At 34.9% G+C, this 12492-nt stretch overlaps 3 protein-coding genes across 3 annotated transcripts; 1 reads left to right on the forward strand and 2 right to left on the reverse strand.

Moving 5' to 3' along the window:
* Positions 1-557: 557 nt before the first annotated feature.
* LOC114367821 (wall-associated receptor kinase-like 8) lies at positions 558-4544 on the forward strand. The gene is made up of 4 exons (XM_028325027.1): positions 558-909; positions 1032-1713; positions 2365-2418; positions 3139-4544. The coding sequence occupies exons 1-4, from the start codon at positions 613-615 to the stop codon at positions 4332-4334; spliced, it is 2229 nt and encodes a 742-aa protein (XP_028180828.1). The 5' UTR covers positions 558-612; the 3' UTR covers positions 4335-4544.
* A 108-nt stretch (positions 4545-4652) lies between these two features.
* Positions 4653-7581, reverse strand: LOC114367730. Its single transcript, XM_028324923.1, has 5 exons — positions 7562-7581; positions 7423-7483; positions 6758-6947; positions 5217-5318; positions 4653-5119 (listed from the first exon to the last, which is right to left on the reverse strand). Exons 1-5 carry the CDS (start codon positions 7579-7581, stop codon positions 4989-4991), a joined length of 504 nt encoding a protein of 167 aa, XP_028180724.1. The 3' UTR covers positions 4653-4988.
* Positions 7582-8001: 420 nt separating this feature from the next.
* Positions 8002-12269, reverse strand: LOC114367788 (alpha-glucosidase-like). Its single transcript, XM_028324985.1, has 5 exons — positions 11870-12269; positions 10911-11629; positions 10048-10278; positions 9286-9932; positions 8002-9129 (listed from the first exon to the last, which is right to left on the reverse strand). The coding sequence occupies exons 1-5, from the start codon at positions 12088-12090 to the stop codon at positions 8254-8256; spliced, it is 2694 nt and encodes an 897-aa protein (XP_028180786.1). The 5' UTR covers positions 12091-12269; the 3' UTR covers positions 8002-8253.
* Between the last annotated feature and the right edge of the window lie 223 nt (positions 12270-12492).

Below are 12492 nucleotides of genomic sequence, written 5' to 3' on the forward strand. Positions count from 1 at the left end.
AAAAAAATTTAAAAAATAATTATCAAATTTTAAAAAAATATATTCAAGCCCTAAAAAAACTAATCCCTGCATTTAAAAGAAATTAAAAAACGTAGTAGGCATGTGAGTTGTGAATGCTATTGGTGACACCTTATTATAGCTGAGTCAATCACTCCTTGTAAGGCCAAACCATACGTCCACACCCATCTCTCTTAAGGTAGGAAACTGCCAAACAAATTTCATTGGCCCAACTTCTTTCGTTTATCCTTTCCGAGTCAAAAATTTGGCTACACGTTTCAGTCTTGTACGTCGATTAATAGTAAATTCCAACTTTGTCAACTAAGGGGGACACGTGTCAAACAAATAATGAGGGCAGAAACGTATTTTTGTTAGCCTATTCTTTTCAAATATGTTTAATAGATAATAGACTATCGAACTACTACTAGCAACGGTGACTTATTCAAACGTGCGCGTGGGACAGGTTGACTTAAGTCTTCGTAGCTACCAGTACTAGTTTTTGAGTTTTAATAGAAAAAAAAATGGCTAGAAATTACTAAAACGGGAGCATAAATATCCGTTCTCAAACCCGGAAACCAATTAAACACAGTACCCTCTTCAAAACTAGCCAGAGAAATGGTTCTGAAATTTGTTTATATCATAATAATTTTGATGATATGGTGCATGTATCCATTAACATCTGCACAGTATGAGAATGGGACTATAACATCTGCGCAGTACGAGAATACGACTATAGCATCACGACCAGGTTGTGATAGCAAATGTGGAAATGTTTCCATTCCTTTCCCTTTCGGAATGCACGATCCCAAATGCTATGCAAGCAACCAGTTTGAAATAGAATGCAGACACAATAACAATACTTCTCAAGGTCATCAGAAACCCATACCCCACCTAAAGTACATAAATTTGGAGGTAACGTTGATTTTTTCTTAACGATAAATATTAATTATTAATTTCTGTTAACAAAGGTACAATCATACCTACAACCTTTTCCTTCTTTCCTCTTTTTTTGTTAACTAAACATTAAATTTTAGGTAATGTATATTGATATTCAATACGGTACGGTTGGGATCAAGAATCCGATTTTCCATCCTGGCTGTGGCAAGACTGTTACAGGCATAAATCTTGAAGGCAGTCCTTTCGTGTATTCCCAGAATTACAACTCATTTGTTGGCGTAGGTTGCCAAAACGCCGCCATAATGTTGTCAAACGACACGATACTTACAGCCTGTATGTCGGTGTGTTACGAGCACCTCGAAAAAGGCAATGACATCGACATTTCGAGTTGTCGTGGCTCCTACTGCTGCGAGACTTCACTGCCGCCGTATCTTTCAGCATACAACATCTCAACTGAAACCGTGGAAGTGAAAAGTAATATCAAAGCAGAATGTTCAAATTACTTGCTGATTAGAGCAGAATATAGTAACTTCAAGTACGAGTACGATGAGTACAATTCCAGTTACTGGGTTCCCACTCTTGGAGACCTAAAGAAACAAAAAGATGTTCCTGCGGTGCTTGAATGGGAGATTCCGATTCACACGCCCAACAATTCCTTCCCTGAATTCCGTACAGATGCATATGGCCATGGCAGCTACAACTGCAGTTACACTAATGTTACATCTTCACTATATCCACAATCGGGTTGGAGATGTTCTTGCAGCGATGGCTTCGAGGGAAACCCCTACATACAAGAAGGCTGTAAATTAAGTCTCGATGGTGAGTAAAAATAATAATTTCATACTTATTAAAAAATTAATTAATTTTATTAAGTCATGTTAATCTCAATTAATAAATTACCTTTTATTTAAACTTAATATCAAACTATTTCAAAAAAAGAAATTAATTTCAAACATACAAAAAGTCTTGAATTCTTTTTTTACTTGAAGAAGTCGTCAATCATATTAAATGAATGATACTCTCTCTCTCTCTCTTTATATATATATATATATATATATATATGATAAAATTAATTAGAATTTGCTTATATTCATCTTAAATAGAATGAATTGGAAATAAAAAATAGCTTAAACATAATTAAAACAAACTAGTTTAAAAAGGATCCTTAAAGTAGTTATAAAAACTAAGGAAGTTACCAAAATTCTTATTGAATTATAGTTAGAAAGTTTATACTTTTATTTTTAATTATAATTATAATTTATTTTATAACACTAATCATAATAATTAGAATGGTAAATCCTACCTGATAGTTTAATGCATGTTGTTAATTGAATCACACCTAGCTATCGAATCAATCTTGATTTTTTTTTAACTGTTATCAGTTCTTACTTTTAGTTTTTTTTAATGAATTTTCTACTACATATATAACTGTTATAAGTATGTTTTAACTTGATTTGGTTGACCGTCTAGGACGCAAGATAATAATAGATCCGACGAAAAGTTATGGAAAGGTGGCCATGATAGGTACGCATGAAATGATATTTCTTTTTTATGATTAGAAACAATTATTCATTTTAGATTTAATTATGCATCTTATTCCTGTTGTTATAAAAACTTTTTTTGAATTAATATACTTAAAAATATTATTTTTTTAGTCCTACACATATTATTTTTAATCTTTTTTAATCCTTACACAACATTTTAATCTATTTGAGTTCCTATAAAGACTAAAATTAAGTGAATAAAAATGACTTGCATAACAAATGATGTTTTTAAGTAAAGAGATTAAAAGTCTAAATTTGTGTAACTATAAAGATCAAATATATACATTAGAGAGTATATATTCCTAGCATCGATCCTTCATAAAATAAAAACATAAAATGGCAAATATGAGTGTACAGTGGCACTCGTATCAATTATCTAAGAGTTGGATTTAGAGTTGCAAACTAGGTTGATTAATGGAATAGCTGAGACCAATATTTGAAGTATCCACATGGGTGTTGTAACCGGTGCTTAATTACTTGAGCCACGCGTTAATGCACAAGAATGAAATTATTTACTAATAATGTTGTAAGAATGTGAGAAACTTTATGATCGACTGAATTGAATATTCATTAAAAAAAACGAAATATATATATATTTAATTTTTTCACTCTCAATCAGATATCCTGCTGTTATATGATATCTCATATAATATATATTTGTGTGTCAACTTAACCCTTACTACAAGATTTAAATGCGTAGGAGTTTTTTCAAGCATCGGGACCATCATTCTACTCTTTGGTTTGTGGCGGTTGCGTAAAGTTGTAAGGAAAAAGATAGCAAAGAAACGCAAAGAAAAGTTCTTCAAACAAAATGGAGGATTGTTGTTAGAACAAAGACTATCTACTGGTGAAGTTAATGTTGACAAAACTAAACTCTTTAGCTTAAAGGAATTAGGGAAGGCCACTGATCACTTTAATATAAACAGAATACTTGGAAAAGGAGGTCAAGGTACAGTTTACAAAGGTATGTTAGTAGATGGAAAAATTGTTGCAGTGAAAAAATTTAAGGTCAACGGAAATGTTGAAGAATTCATCAACGAATTTGTCATTCTTTCACAAATTAACCACAGAAATGTGGTTAAGTTGTTGGGATGTTGTTTGGAGACTGAAATCCCTTTGCTTGTTTATGAATTCATTCCCAATGGTAACCTTTATGAATATTTACATGGACAAAATGATGAGTTACCAATGACATGGGATATGCGTTTGAGAATTGCCACTGAAGTGGCTGGAGCTCTATTTTACTTGCACTCAGCTGCTTCTCAACCCATTTATCATAGAGATGTGAAGTCAACAAATATATTATTGGATAAGAAGTATAAGGCAAAAGTAGCAGACTTTGGGGCATCAAGAATGGTTTCCATTGAAGCCACTCACCTCACTACTGCAGTTCAAGGAACTTTTGGATACTTAGATCCTGAATATTTTCATACAAGTCAATTGACAGAGAAGAGTGATGTCTACAGCTTTGGAGTGGTTCTTGTTGAACTTTTAACAGGACAAAAACCAATATCCTCAGTGAACGAACAAGGACTTCAAAGTTTAGCTTCATATTTTCTTCTTTGTATGGAGGAAAATCGTTTTTTTGATATTGTTGATGCAAGAGTCATGCAGGAAGTGGAGAAAGAACACATAATTGTAGTTGCCAATCTTGCAAGAAGATGCTTACAGTTGAATGGGAGAAAGCGACCAACTATGAAAGAAGTCACATTAGAATTGGAAAGTATCCAAAAACTGGAAAACCAGTGTAATGCACAAGAGCAACAAGAAGAACTTGAGCTTGCTGGAAATGAAGATAGCCAATTTTGGGCTGCGTATTCTACAACTTCGACTGCAGGGCAAACTTCAGACAGCAAAACATCAACCTTGGAGATTATGCCTATTCTTATCAAATAATTGTTGAATTCTCTTAACTTGTTTTGTTGTGTGTAAAATTAAAAATAAAAATAAAAACATATGGACGAATTTAACGTTCAAAAGCATAATTATGGTATGATAGAACCTTGTTCCTTGTAAGCTATTCAAGGAGGTAGCTTAAAATAATCCTCCGATGAGTTTTCATCTTTTATCTTGTTTCGTATGAAAATAGACTCAGAATTTTCCAAAGAGTATTCATTTGCTTAAAACAAAAAAAATAAATGAAGTCAAGACTCTTTGAAAGCTTATTATCACATCCCAATCACTCTCCTTGGATAATTTATCTCAACACTCCGAAGCTTATTATTTGATAGAGATAACTTGCGGTGTATAGTACAAGGTACTAACAAATACGACACAACAAAAATTAAGATCTTTACAACTCGTATTATTCTAAAACCTACGTAAAATGCCTATCTTACAATTAAATCAAACCATTTCTGGGGTTTCAGAGAGGAGGGCTACATGTCCAAGGCAAAATTTCCCATCGACAATATATGACCTTGTTATATTTTTGAAATTCATTTATGATCATAGACCATGAAATAATGGTATACACGTAACATGTATAATATTAATAAAACACCCATGTCCGTCCTTGGGAGCACAAGTACTTGTATTGAGCATGACTATCTACTTAATATTGTGTGTAGGGACGCTAAGATAAAATTTGGTATTCTTGAAGTCATCCAAGAGTGGGTTGTATCCGTCCTTGGTTCTTGTTTTTGTGGGCAAACCAAACTCCTCCATGAAAGATGATGTTTCTAGCTACATCAAATATAAACCATTAAGTTGCCAAGAATTTGAAGCAAAGCACATTTGATAGTGTCTCATCAGATAAATAGAAACGATAGGACACACCGTAGTTGTTCTCCTTTTCTTTCCTTTTTTTCGATGAATGGTCACCATGAAGTTTTAGCCACCCAGAACAATAAGGATCAATTTTTTCCAAGAGCCAAAAGTCTGTAGGAAAAGAGATATCAACATCACCATGCAAAAGATAAAGACATGCTTTAGTACAACCATGTATTTTTAGAAGTTCAGGAAGAAAATTTTCCATGACAAGATCATCACTTATATAAGACAGCATGCATAATTAGTTTTGTACTTTTGTGAAGTAACTGCAAATGATGATTGATTGAGCTAAAGTAATTTCTTGTGGCAAGTAAATGCAACAAAATGATCCGGAAATAATTATCCTAACAAAATAATTAATCAAGATGCTTAACTATTATTAAGCTGAACTTTTGAATATCAGGCTCTTTCTATTATACTACCAAGGGGTGTTGTTAGCAATTCAGCCAAAGCCCACACAAGGAGGGCCGAAAGAGATGCAACACGCCCTGCATATCTGCAGGATTACGAAACTTGAAGAAATGACGCAACACAAGTCAGTTGCAACCAATTACACATGCTAGAAATAATAATTGTTAGGATAATAATTGTTGCAATTCTGTCATGAGAGTTTGTTAGGGATTCTGTTATCCAAACTAGTATATTAAGAAGGTTGCAAGTAATGAAAAGGAGAAGAAAATTTACCCAAAATTCAGTTTTCAAGGAGGCGCCTTGTCCTCGAAACAAGGCACTAAACTTCTTCACTCCTTTGTTCTTCACAAAAAGACTGTGAGATTAATACCCCAACAATAAATTACTCTAACATGCAAATTTAACTAATGAAAATTGATTTCTTTAGAGTAGAGCGAATAGAAGCAGTTCCTAGATTGTTTGAAGGGAATTTTTGTGCGGCTATGTTAAGAATAGATAAATAAATGGATTAACCAGCTTAGTTGTTCTCCTACGCCTCTTTGGCTTGCTGTTATATAATTTCTTTTTAACACATTTCTTCTTCTTTCATTTTTTTCTATCAAAAGCACCCAAAAAAGGAAAGTTCATAGGTCATAAAGTCCATATTATTAAACAAATGTTAAAAGAACCATGCCTGACAGGTTTATCGAATAAAATGTTTAAATTTAAAATTTCTGGTACGTTCAAATTGCCAATGCTCAACAGCTTTTGTAGCCATTATATTTAGCAAATCATGAATGCTTCAGCATAATTTACTAAATAATTCTTCAAACATAATATTAAATTTAAGCAAGATTTTTCATGCTACAAATAGAGCATCCTCCAATCATGTGAATGAGTGAGAATAAGGAAAATATGTTGAAAAGGAAAATATTCTTTTTATATTCTCTCAAATTTACTTTACCATTAGATACAACATTCCACAAACTTTAGGATGTAAAAAGATCATATTTCGGGACCAATTTGTTTGCGATTCACGCAAATTTAACTATTTAACCTAATTTTAATTGGGTGACCAAAATCAAAAGTGTATCAAAGAGACTAAAAACATAAGTCTCTGACATAAAAGATAGATGAATGAATGCATAGAACGGCACCTTGAAGTTGATTGAACTTAATAGCATTAGGAAGAAATCCAACGGAGCGCGATCTTTGGGAGAAGTAGCCGTGTAAGGGATGGTAGAGTGCAGAGTGAATAAAATCACAAACCTGCTCGAAAATTGAAGGAACAACAGTGGAAGTGGCGCAGGCATCGCTTAGAAAGAGAACGGATCTCAATAATATATACTATTTTAATGTAAATTTCTATTCTGCAGGATTTTTTATAACAAAAAAGAAGGATATTTATTTTTAATATGCTTTTAATTTTTGACTAAAAATGATGCCAAAAGATTATATAAGAAACTTGGGATTAAGAGTTAATCACAAAAGAGAGAACATGGACCAAATTAGGACTTGTTTGCTTACTCATTTTCTGTTTTTAGAAGCATGTTTCTTTTTATTATATAAAACAATTTTTTTTTTCAGAAATGATTTTCAAAATAAGTCCAATCTAAAATTTAAAATGAAGAAAAATTGTTTCAGATGTTCTCTTTAATAATAACAGCGCATTATTATTCATGTATTTCCTTTTAGCATCTCACCTTATTTATTATTATTAGCACCCATACTCTGATTCTGTTCCTTGACACCAGTGAGGTGCTTGGTGTATCTGTGTGCAGAGTATTATTATTATTATTTAAAGTGAATTGTGATTTGCAACTGAAGTTATAGGTGGATCATGAGTTATGAGTGAAATCTGAGCGTAGTGAAGAAATCCCACACTGAAAATATAGTGAAACAAATAAAGTCAAAGAACCAATTAACCTATTGGGTTGAGACCTAAGATTTGGTGTCAGAACCAGTTTGAGGTTTCCTCCATTGGTAGGTCTCATATAAGTTGAAATACAAATGAATTTAATACCCTCATAATTTGGTATGTCTTAATGTTCTACTCTTTACACATTTTACACGTCAAATCATTTATGAACTATCAAATTTAATTAGCAATGCAGGTTGGCTCACTCACTGACTTGCACAGTTGCACTCTCAACTGATATTCCTGGCGTAAGATATTCTTATATAATTTTTACTTGGAAAAAATACGGTCATCCTAGGATGCTCTAGTGAATATGATATTATGAACCCATAAGGTTTTGTGAATACTGCATTGCTAGCCTGCATGCTACTAAGGATAGAGTGTGAAGAGTTATGTTGTAACTTACAAAGGTAGGACCTCAAGGAACCGAAAATGAAGGTAACTGCTAATTTGATAGCATAAATTATGAGCAACCAACAGTACTAGGTAGATAATAATATTAATCGGCACTATTATTGATAGGCAGATATGTTCATGTTTGAGCTTCATATCAAGGTTGATACTATTCTGTAACATTTATTAAAGATACAAACATGACATTTTATAAATATTGATGTCCTCACTTGGGAACATCCTTAATAGTAACCTTAGCAGTGGGAAAAGAAGGGCCTCAACAATGCAACCATGAAGAGAGCCCAAATTCTTAGTGGGAATTTGCTATCTTAAGGTACCCTTCTACTTGATTTCTATCTCCAGCTGGAATTCCTCTCCAATAAGAAGCGACAATTTTGAAACTTGTACATTGACAAACTGAGAGGAGCTATCAAATTGAGACTTCACAATTGCCTTCTTCATTGAACTTGTTCCATTCACAATACTCAACTCATTCCCTGCTAGCTTAGGTATCCTCAAGAAAGTCACCTTGTCTAAGATCCACCTTTGGTCCAGAGCAAACCTTCCATTAGTGACCTTAGATGTTACAGAAACGCTATTGTTGTGTAACGCGCCATAAAAGCTTACCAGTGTCCACTGATCTTTCGCCCCTGCCATATCAAGTGCCTCCCCATCATCCAAGTACAATTGTCCATAACTACTTCTGCTGCTACTGATAACCACCACAAGTTGAAATGCAGTTTTCCGCGCAGCATCAGTTGTCATTGCTTCTCCTTGCAAGGCCAAAATATTACCTTCCCCAACATGCACATTTATGTGATCATATGGAGCATCAAGAGTGACATACTTGCCTGATTCTGCATTCACTGAATTTGAGACATTGAAGAGATCAAACCAAGTTCCTTTAGGAAAGTATGCATCAACAGTGGTTGCCCCGGATTGTAGCACAGGTGACACCAGAACTCCTCTACCTAATAGAAACTGTGAGTTTATTTCATATGTGGTGACATCCTCGGGGAAAGAAAAGAAAAGGGGTCTTGCAATGGGAGTCCCTTTTGTATGTGCTTCATACATTAGTGTGTAGAAATAAGGGAGAAGACGATAGCGTAGGCCAAGCACTTTCCTAGCTGATGAAGCCACTGAATCCCAAACGTAAAGCTCTTGCCGGATGGAGTTTATTACTGAATGATCTCTTGCAAAGGGGTAAAAAGCCCCCAACTACATTGAGAAAAATAAAAGGAGTTAGATATGTATAATATTGCGTTTCATAGTTCGATCCTGCATATAATTTTCAATAAAACATTGAATATTCACATATGACTCCCAGCAATGAAAATGTTATCCCATACTACTGCATTTGAGGATCGATTTTACCTGGATCCAACGCCCGCAAAGTTCTTCAGTTGTATTTCCTTCGAAACCACATATATCTGCTCCAACCATTGGAATTCCAAAGATTCCAGAATTTAATATCGCAGGGATTGAGTATGCCAAATCATTCCATGTAGCAGCATTGTCTCCAGTCCAGTGGGCAGCATACTTACCAGAACTCACAAAGGTTGATCTACTTAGGATGAATGGCCTTTTACCAGTTATATCCTTTAATGCTTTGTTAGTTACTTTGGATTCTAGTAGTCCATACAAATTGTGGACATTATACTCAGTGATATTACCAAAGTGTAAAGATGTTGCTGGAACAGTTTTGTCATTAATGGGTCGTTGATCTCCAACATTGTTAACTTTATAAGGAGGATTATCAAGATTTGAAGATGGAATGGGAGGAGAAGTAATGAAATTAGATAACTCATTCATGTCAAGCCAAATACCATCAATAGGGAGAAGGTCCCTAAATAATTTGATTTCCCCACCCCAAAATGCTTGGCTGCGAGGGTTTAGAAAATCAGGATAATAAACTGGTCCGGGCCAAACTTGACCAAGATAATTGTTTCCATTCCTCTTTATATAGACATCAGCCTTCAAACCTCTATCATAGGTTGCATATGTCTCATTTACACTGATACCTGTTTCCAAAATCTCAAATTAATAAAAGATGCATAGATATTGTCCTCAAACATTTAGAGCAGAATATGATTTTGATTTGTTTGAAAGAATTTTTATGGTGTCAAAATTAGGTACCTGGATCCAATATAAGCACGTATTTCTGACCATTCTTGTGAAGAGTATCAACAAAACTTCTCATCTTATCCAGCGGAAAGTTAATGGGGTCTAATGTGAAATCTTTAAATGCATCCATGTAATCAATATCTGTCCACATAACTTCAAGGGGTATACCTGCTTTTGCATAGTTGGCAACCACATCCTCGAGATCACTAACATTCTTGTAGCCCCATCGACACTGATGAAAACCTTCACAATCATGTGCAACAACAAGGAAGTAGATATAATGAATTACCATGAATAGACAGAAAATTACAATTCTTAAGTTAGATTTTTTTCCCTATGACGTAATCCATACGAAAATTCATGAGGTACACAAGGTACACCAACAGAGTAGCAAGATTTGTAACTATCAAAACAAAAGTTGTGATAACTTATCAAATTCATCCTAATGAGGGCTAAAAGCTTTCTACATGGAAAAGAAAACAAAGCCATTTAGCTTTTTCTACTTCTCAGATACTAAAAGGAAATCTTGCTATATTTACTAGCCTCAGGTATTTGAGAAAACGCATAATAATTAAATTCCTTTTTGATGAATGCCATGTCCCTTTTGTAGCTTACTGATCCTCTGCCTTGAAGAATCTGCAGTGCGTGTATGTATCTATAAACTATAATATGAAAACCAATATTCACCCAAAAACTTGTGTAGCAACAGAACACAACTCTATCAATGGCATAGCTAACTGCTTTGGTGTCGTGCACTTGTGCCATTTACCAGCTATCCCAAAAACTGTAACACCAATCACGTGGTACAATATGGAAACTATAAGACTATAGAAGCAAGCTAAAGAGTTGTACAACGGTGTGTGTGACTTACTTACCAAAGGACCAATAAGGCATGGGAGCAGGCCTTCCAATGAGTTGAGTGTACTGCTCCAACACCAATTCAGGAGAGGATCCAGCGAAAAAGTAGAGATCAAAAACCCCACCAATGACTTTATAAGTAATTCGATCACCACCATACACAATGTCCATTCCATTGCTGTTGAGCAGCAACACCCCGTGTGTGGTGCCAGCCTTCACTTTTCCATCAGAGGAGTGTGATCTGACGTCCAAATAAAAAGGGTGAGAGCCATAAAGGTTCAAGTCAAGGTTGGCACTTGCAATGTCTGCATTCCAAAGTGTAAGGGTCTGGTTCGGTCGCAGCTTGAAGGAGCTCTTGGTGTGTTCCCCGAAGCCGTAAAGAGAGGCTCTTTGCGATGGAAGGGAGGAAGAGAGCTGCAGGTACTGGTCTTTGAAGACAAGAAAAGTTTCCGGGTTGGAAGGGTCTGGTGCGGCGTGGAAGAGGACATCATTGGAAGATTTGCGAGAGACTGTGAAGCCAAATGGAGTGGTGTTGTGGAGACTGAAAACAAGGTCTGAGTCTGAATGTGTGAGGCTCAGAGAGTCTTTTGGCTGATGGGAACCTTGTTTGGTATTGAGGAAGCCAAGAGGGTAATGTTGGGAAGATGAGTCTCTTGGAATCACTTCTTGTGGAATTTCCCATCTTTGGTGATTGGAGTCAGTGATTCTTACTCTCAACCTATCCTTGTTCTCAAAACTGCAATTCAGAACAACCAATCATTTATTTTTATAATTTGTGAAAATCAAAGACAACATAAGACAGTTTGCAATAATTCACGCATCCTCGCTCAACCAACAACATAGATATATGTTAGTAGATGTTAGTGTGTATCAAAATTTATTATACGAGACAACTTAATGGGATGAATTCTGTATATATGTGTGAATGGACAACATTCAACAAAGTTAATTAATTGGATGTTGGTGTTATTATTACCTGGCAGTGAGGGAGAGGTGTGGAATGTCGGGTCCGGAAACAGAGGAGGATTTGATGAGGTTAAGGTTTGCAGTCAAAGAATTCTTTATGGGATAATTGTTGACAGTTGAGATGGTGTAGCCATAACCAACTACTGTTGCTTCTGACAATGAAGCGGAGAAGAAGATGAGACAAGCACAGGTACAGAAGAGTAGAGGAGCGATTGTGGTGGTTGTATCCATGTGTTGATGTGGGTGTGAATAGAAAACGATAGCGGGTTTATTTATGTATATTCTTCTTGGAGGCAACGAAACCAAGGATGATCATCCATGGAAGGAAGGCCAGTTGACTTGACTTGACTCTCAAGTCTCAAGTCTCAAGTCTTACATGAGCTTTACTTCTTTCTACCAACCATCAATTTTTTACCCCGCGTGTAAATGTTTGTTGAAAATGTAATTCAGTGTTTTGTTGAAAATTACTCTCTCCATTTCAAAACTATAGAGTATACACCCATTAACAAAATATTAATTGGTGTTTTTCTAGATTAAAATATTCATATTTAATCATGTTGGAACTATTATTAGTCTTCACTAGTGAAGAGTCTATAGATTATCATCCATAATAATTATTGTGAAAGAAAAAAA

The sequence above is a fragment of the Glycine soja genome, chromosome 9, assembly GCF_004193775.1.
Source record: "Glycine soja cultivar W05 chromosome 9, ASM419377v2, whole genome shotgun sequence".
In the NCBI taxonomy this organism is placed as follows: domain Eukaryota; kingdom Viridiplantae; phylum Streptophyta; class Magnoliopsida; order Fabales; family Fabaceae; genus Glycine; species Glycine soja.

What these genes read in the sequence shown, in the direction of transcription:
- LOC114367821 (XM_028325027.1), top strand. Translation starts at nt 613, where the DNA reads ATGGTTCTGAAATTTGTTTATATCATAATAATTTTGATGATATGGTGC. An exon ending in CTGTAAATTAAGTCTCGATG is followed by an intron (nt 1,714 to 2,364) that starts GTGAGTAAAAAT and finishes TTGACCGTCTAG; the next exon opens with GACGCAAGATAATAATAGAT. An exon ending in TGGAAAGGTGGCCATGATAG is followed by an intron (nt 2,419 to 3,138) that starts GTACGCATGAAA and finishes TTAAATGCGTAG; the next exon opens with GAGTTTTTTCAAGCATCGGG.
- LOC114367730 (XM_028324923.1), bottom strand. Translation starts at nt 7,581, where the DNA reads ATGGAGGAAACCTCAAACTG. An exon ending in ATGGAGGAAACCTCAAACTG is followed by an intron (nt 7,484 to 7,561) that starts GTTCTGACACCA and finishes CTATATTTTCAG; the next exon opens with TGTGGGATTTCTTCACTACG. An exon ending in TAAGTTCAATCAACTTCAAG is followed by an intron (nt 5,319 to 6,757) that starts GTGCCGTTCTAT and finishes CTTTTCCTACAG; the next exon opens with ACTTTTGGCTCTTGGAAAAA.
- LOC114367788 (XM_028324985.1), bottom strand. Translation starts at nt 12,090, where the DNA reads ATGGATACAACCACCACAATCGCTCCTCTACTCTTCTGTACCTGTGCT. An exon ending in CATGCCTTATTGGTCCTTTG is followed by an intron (nt 10,279 to 10,910) that starts GTAAGTAAGTCA and finishes ATGATTGTGAAG; the next exon opens with GTTTTCATCAGTGTCGATGG. An exon ending in CGTGCTTATATTGGATCCAG is followed by an intron (nt 9,933 to 10,047) that starts GTACCTAATTTT and finishes TTTTGGAAACAG; the next exon opens with GTATCAGTGTAAATGAGACA.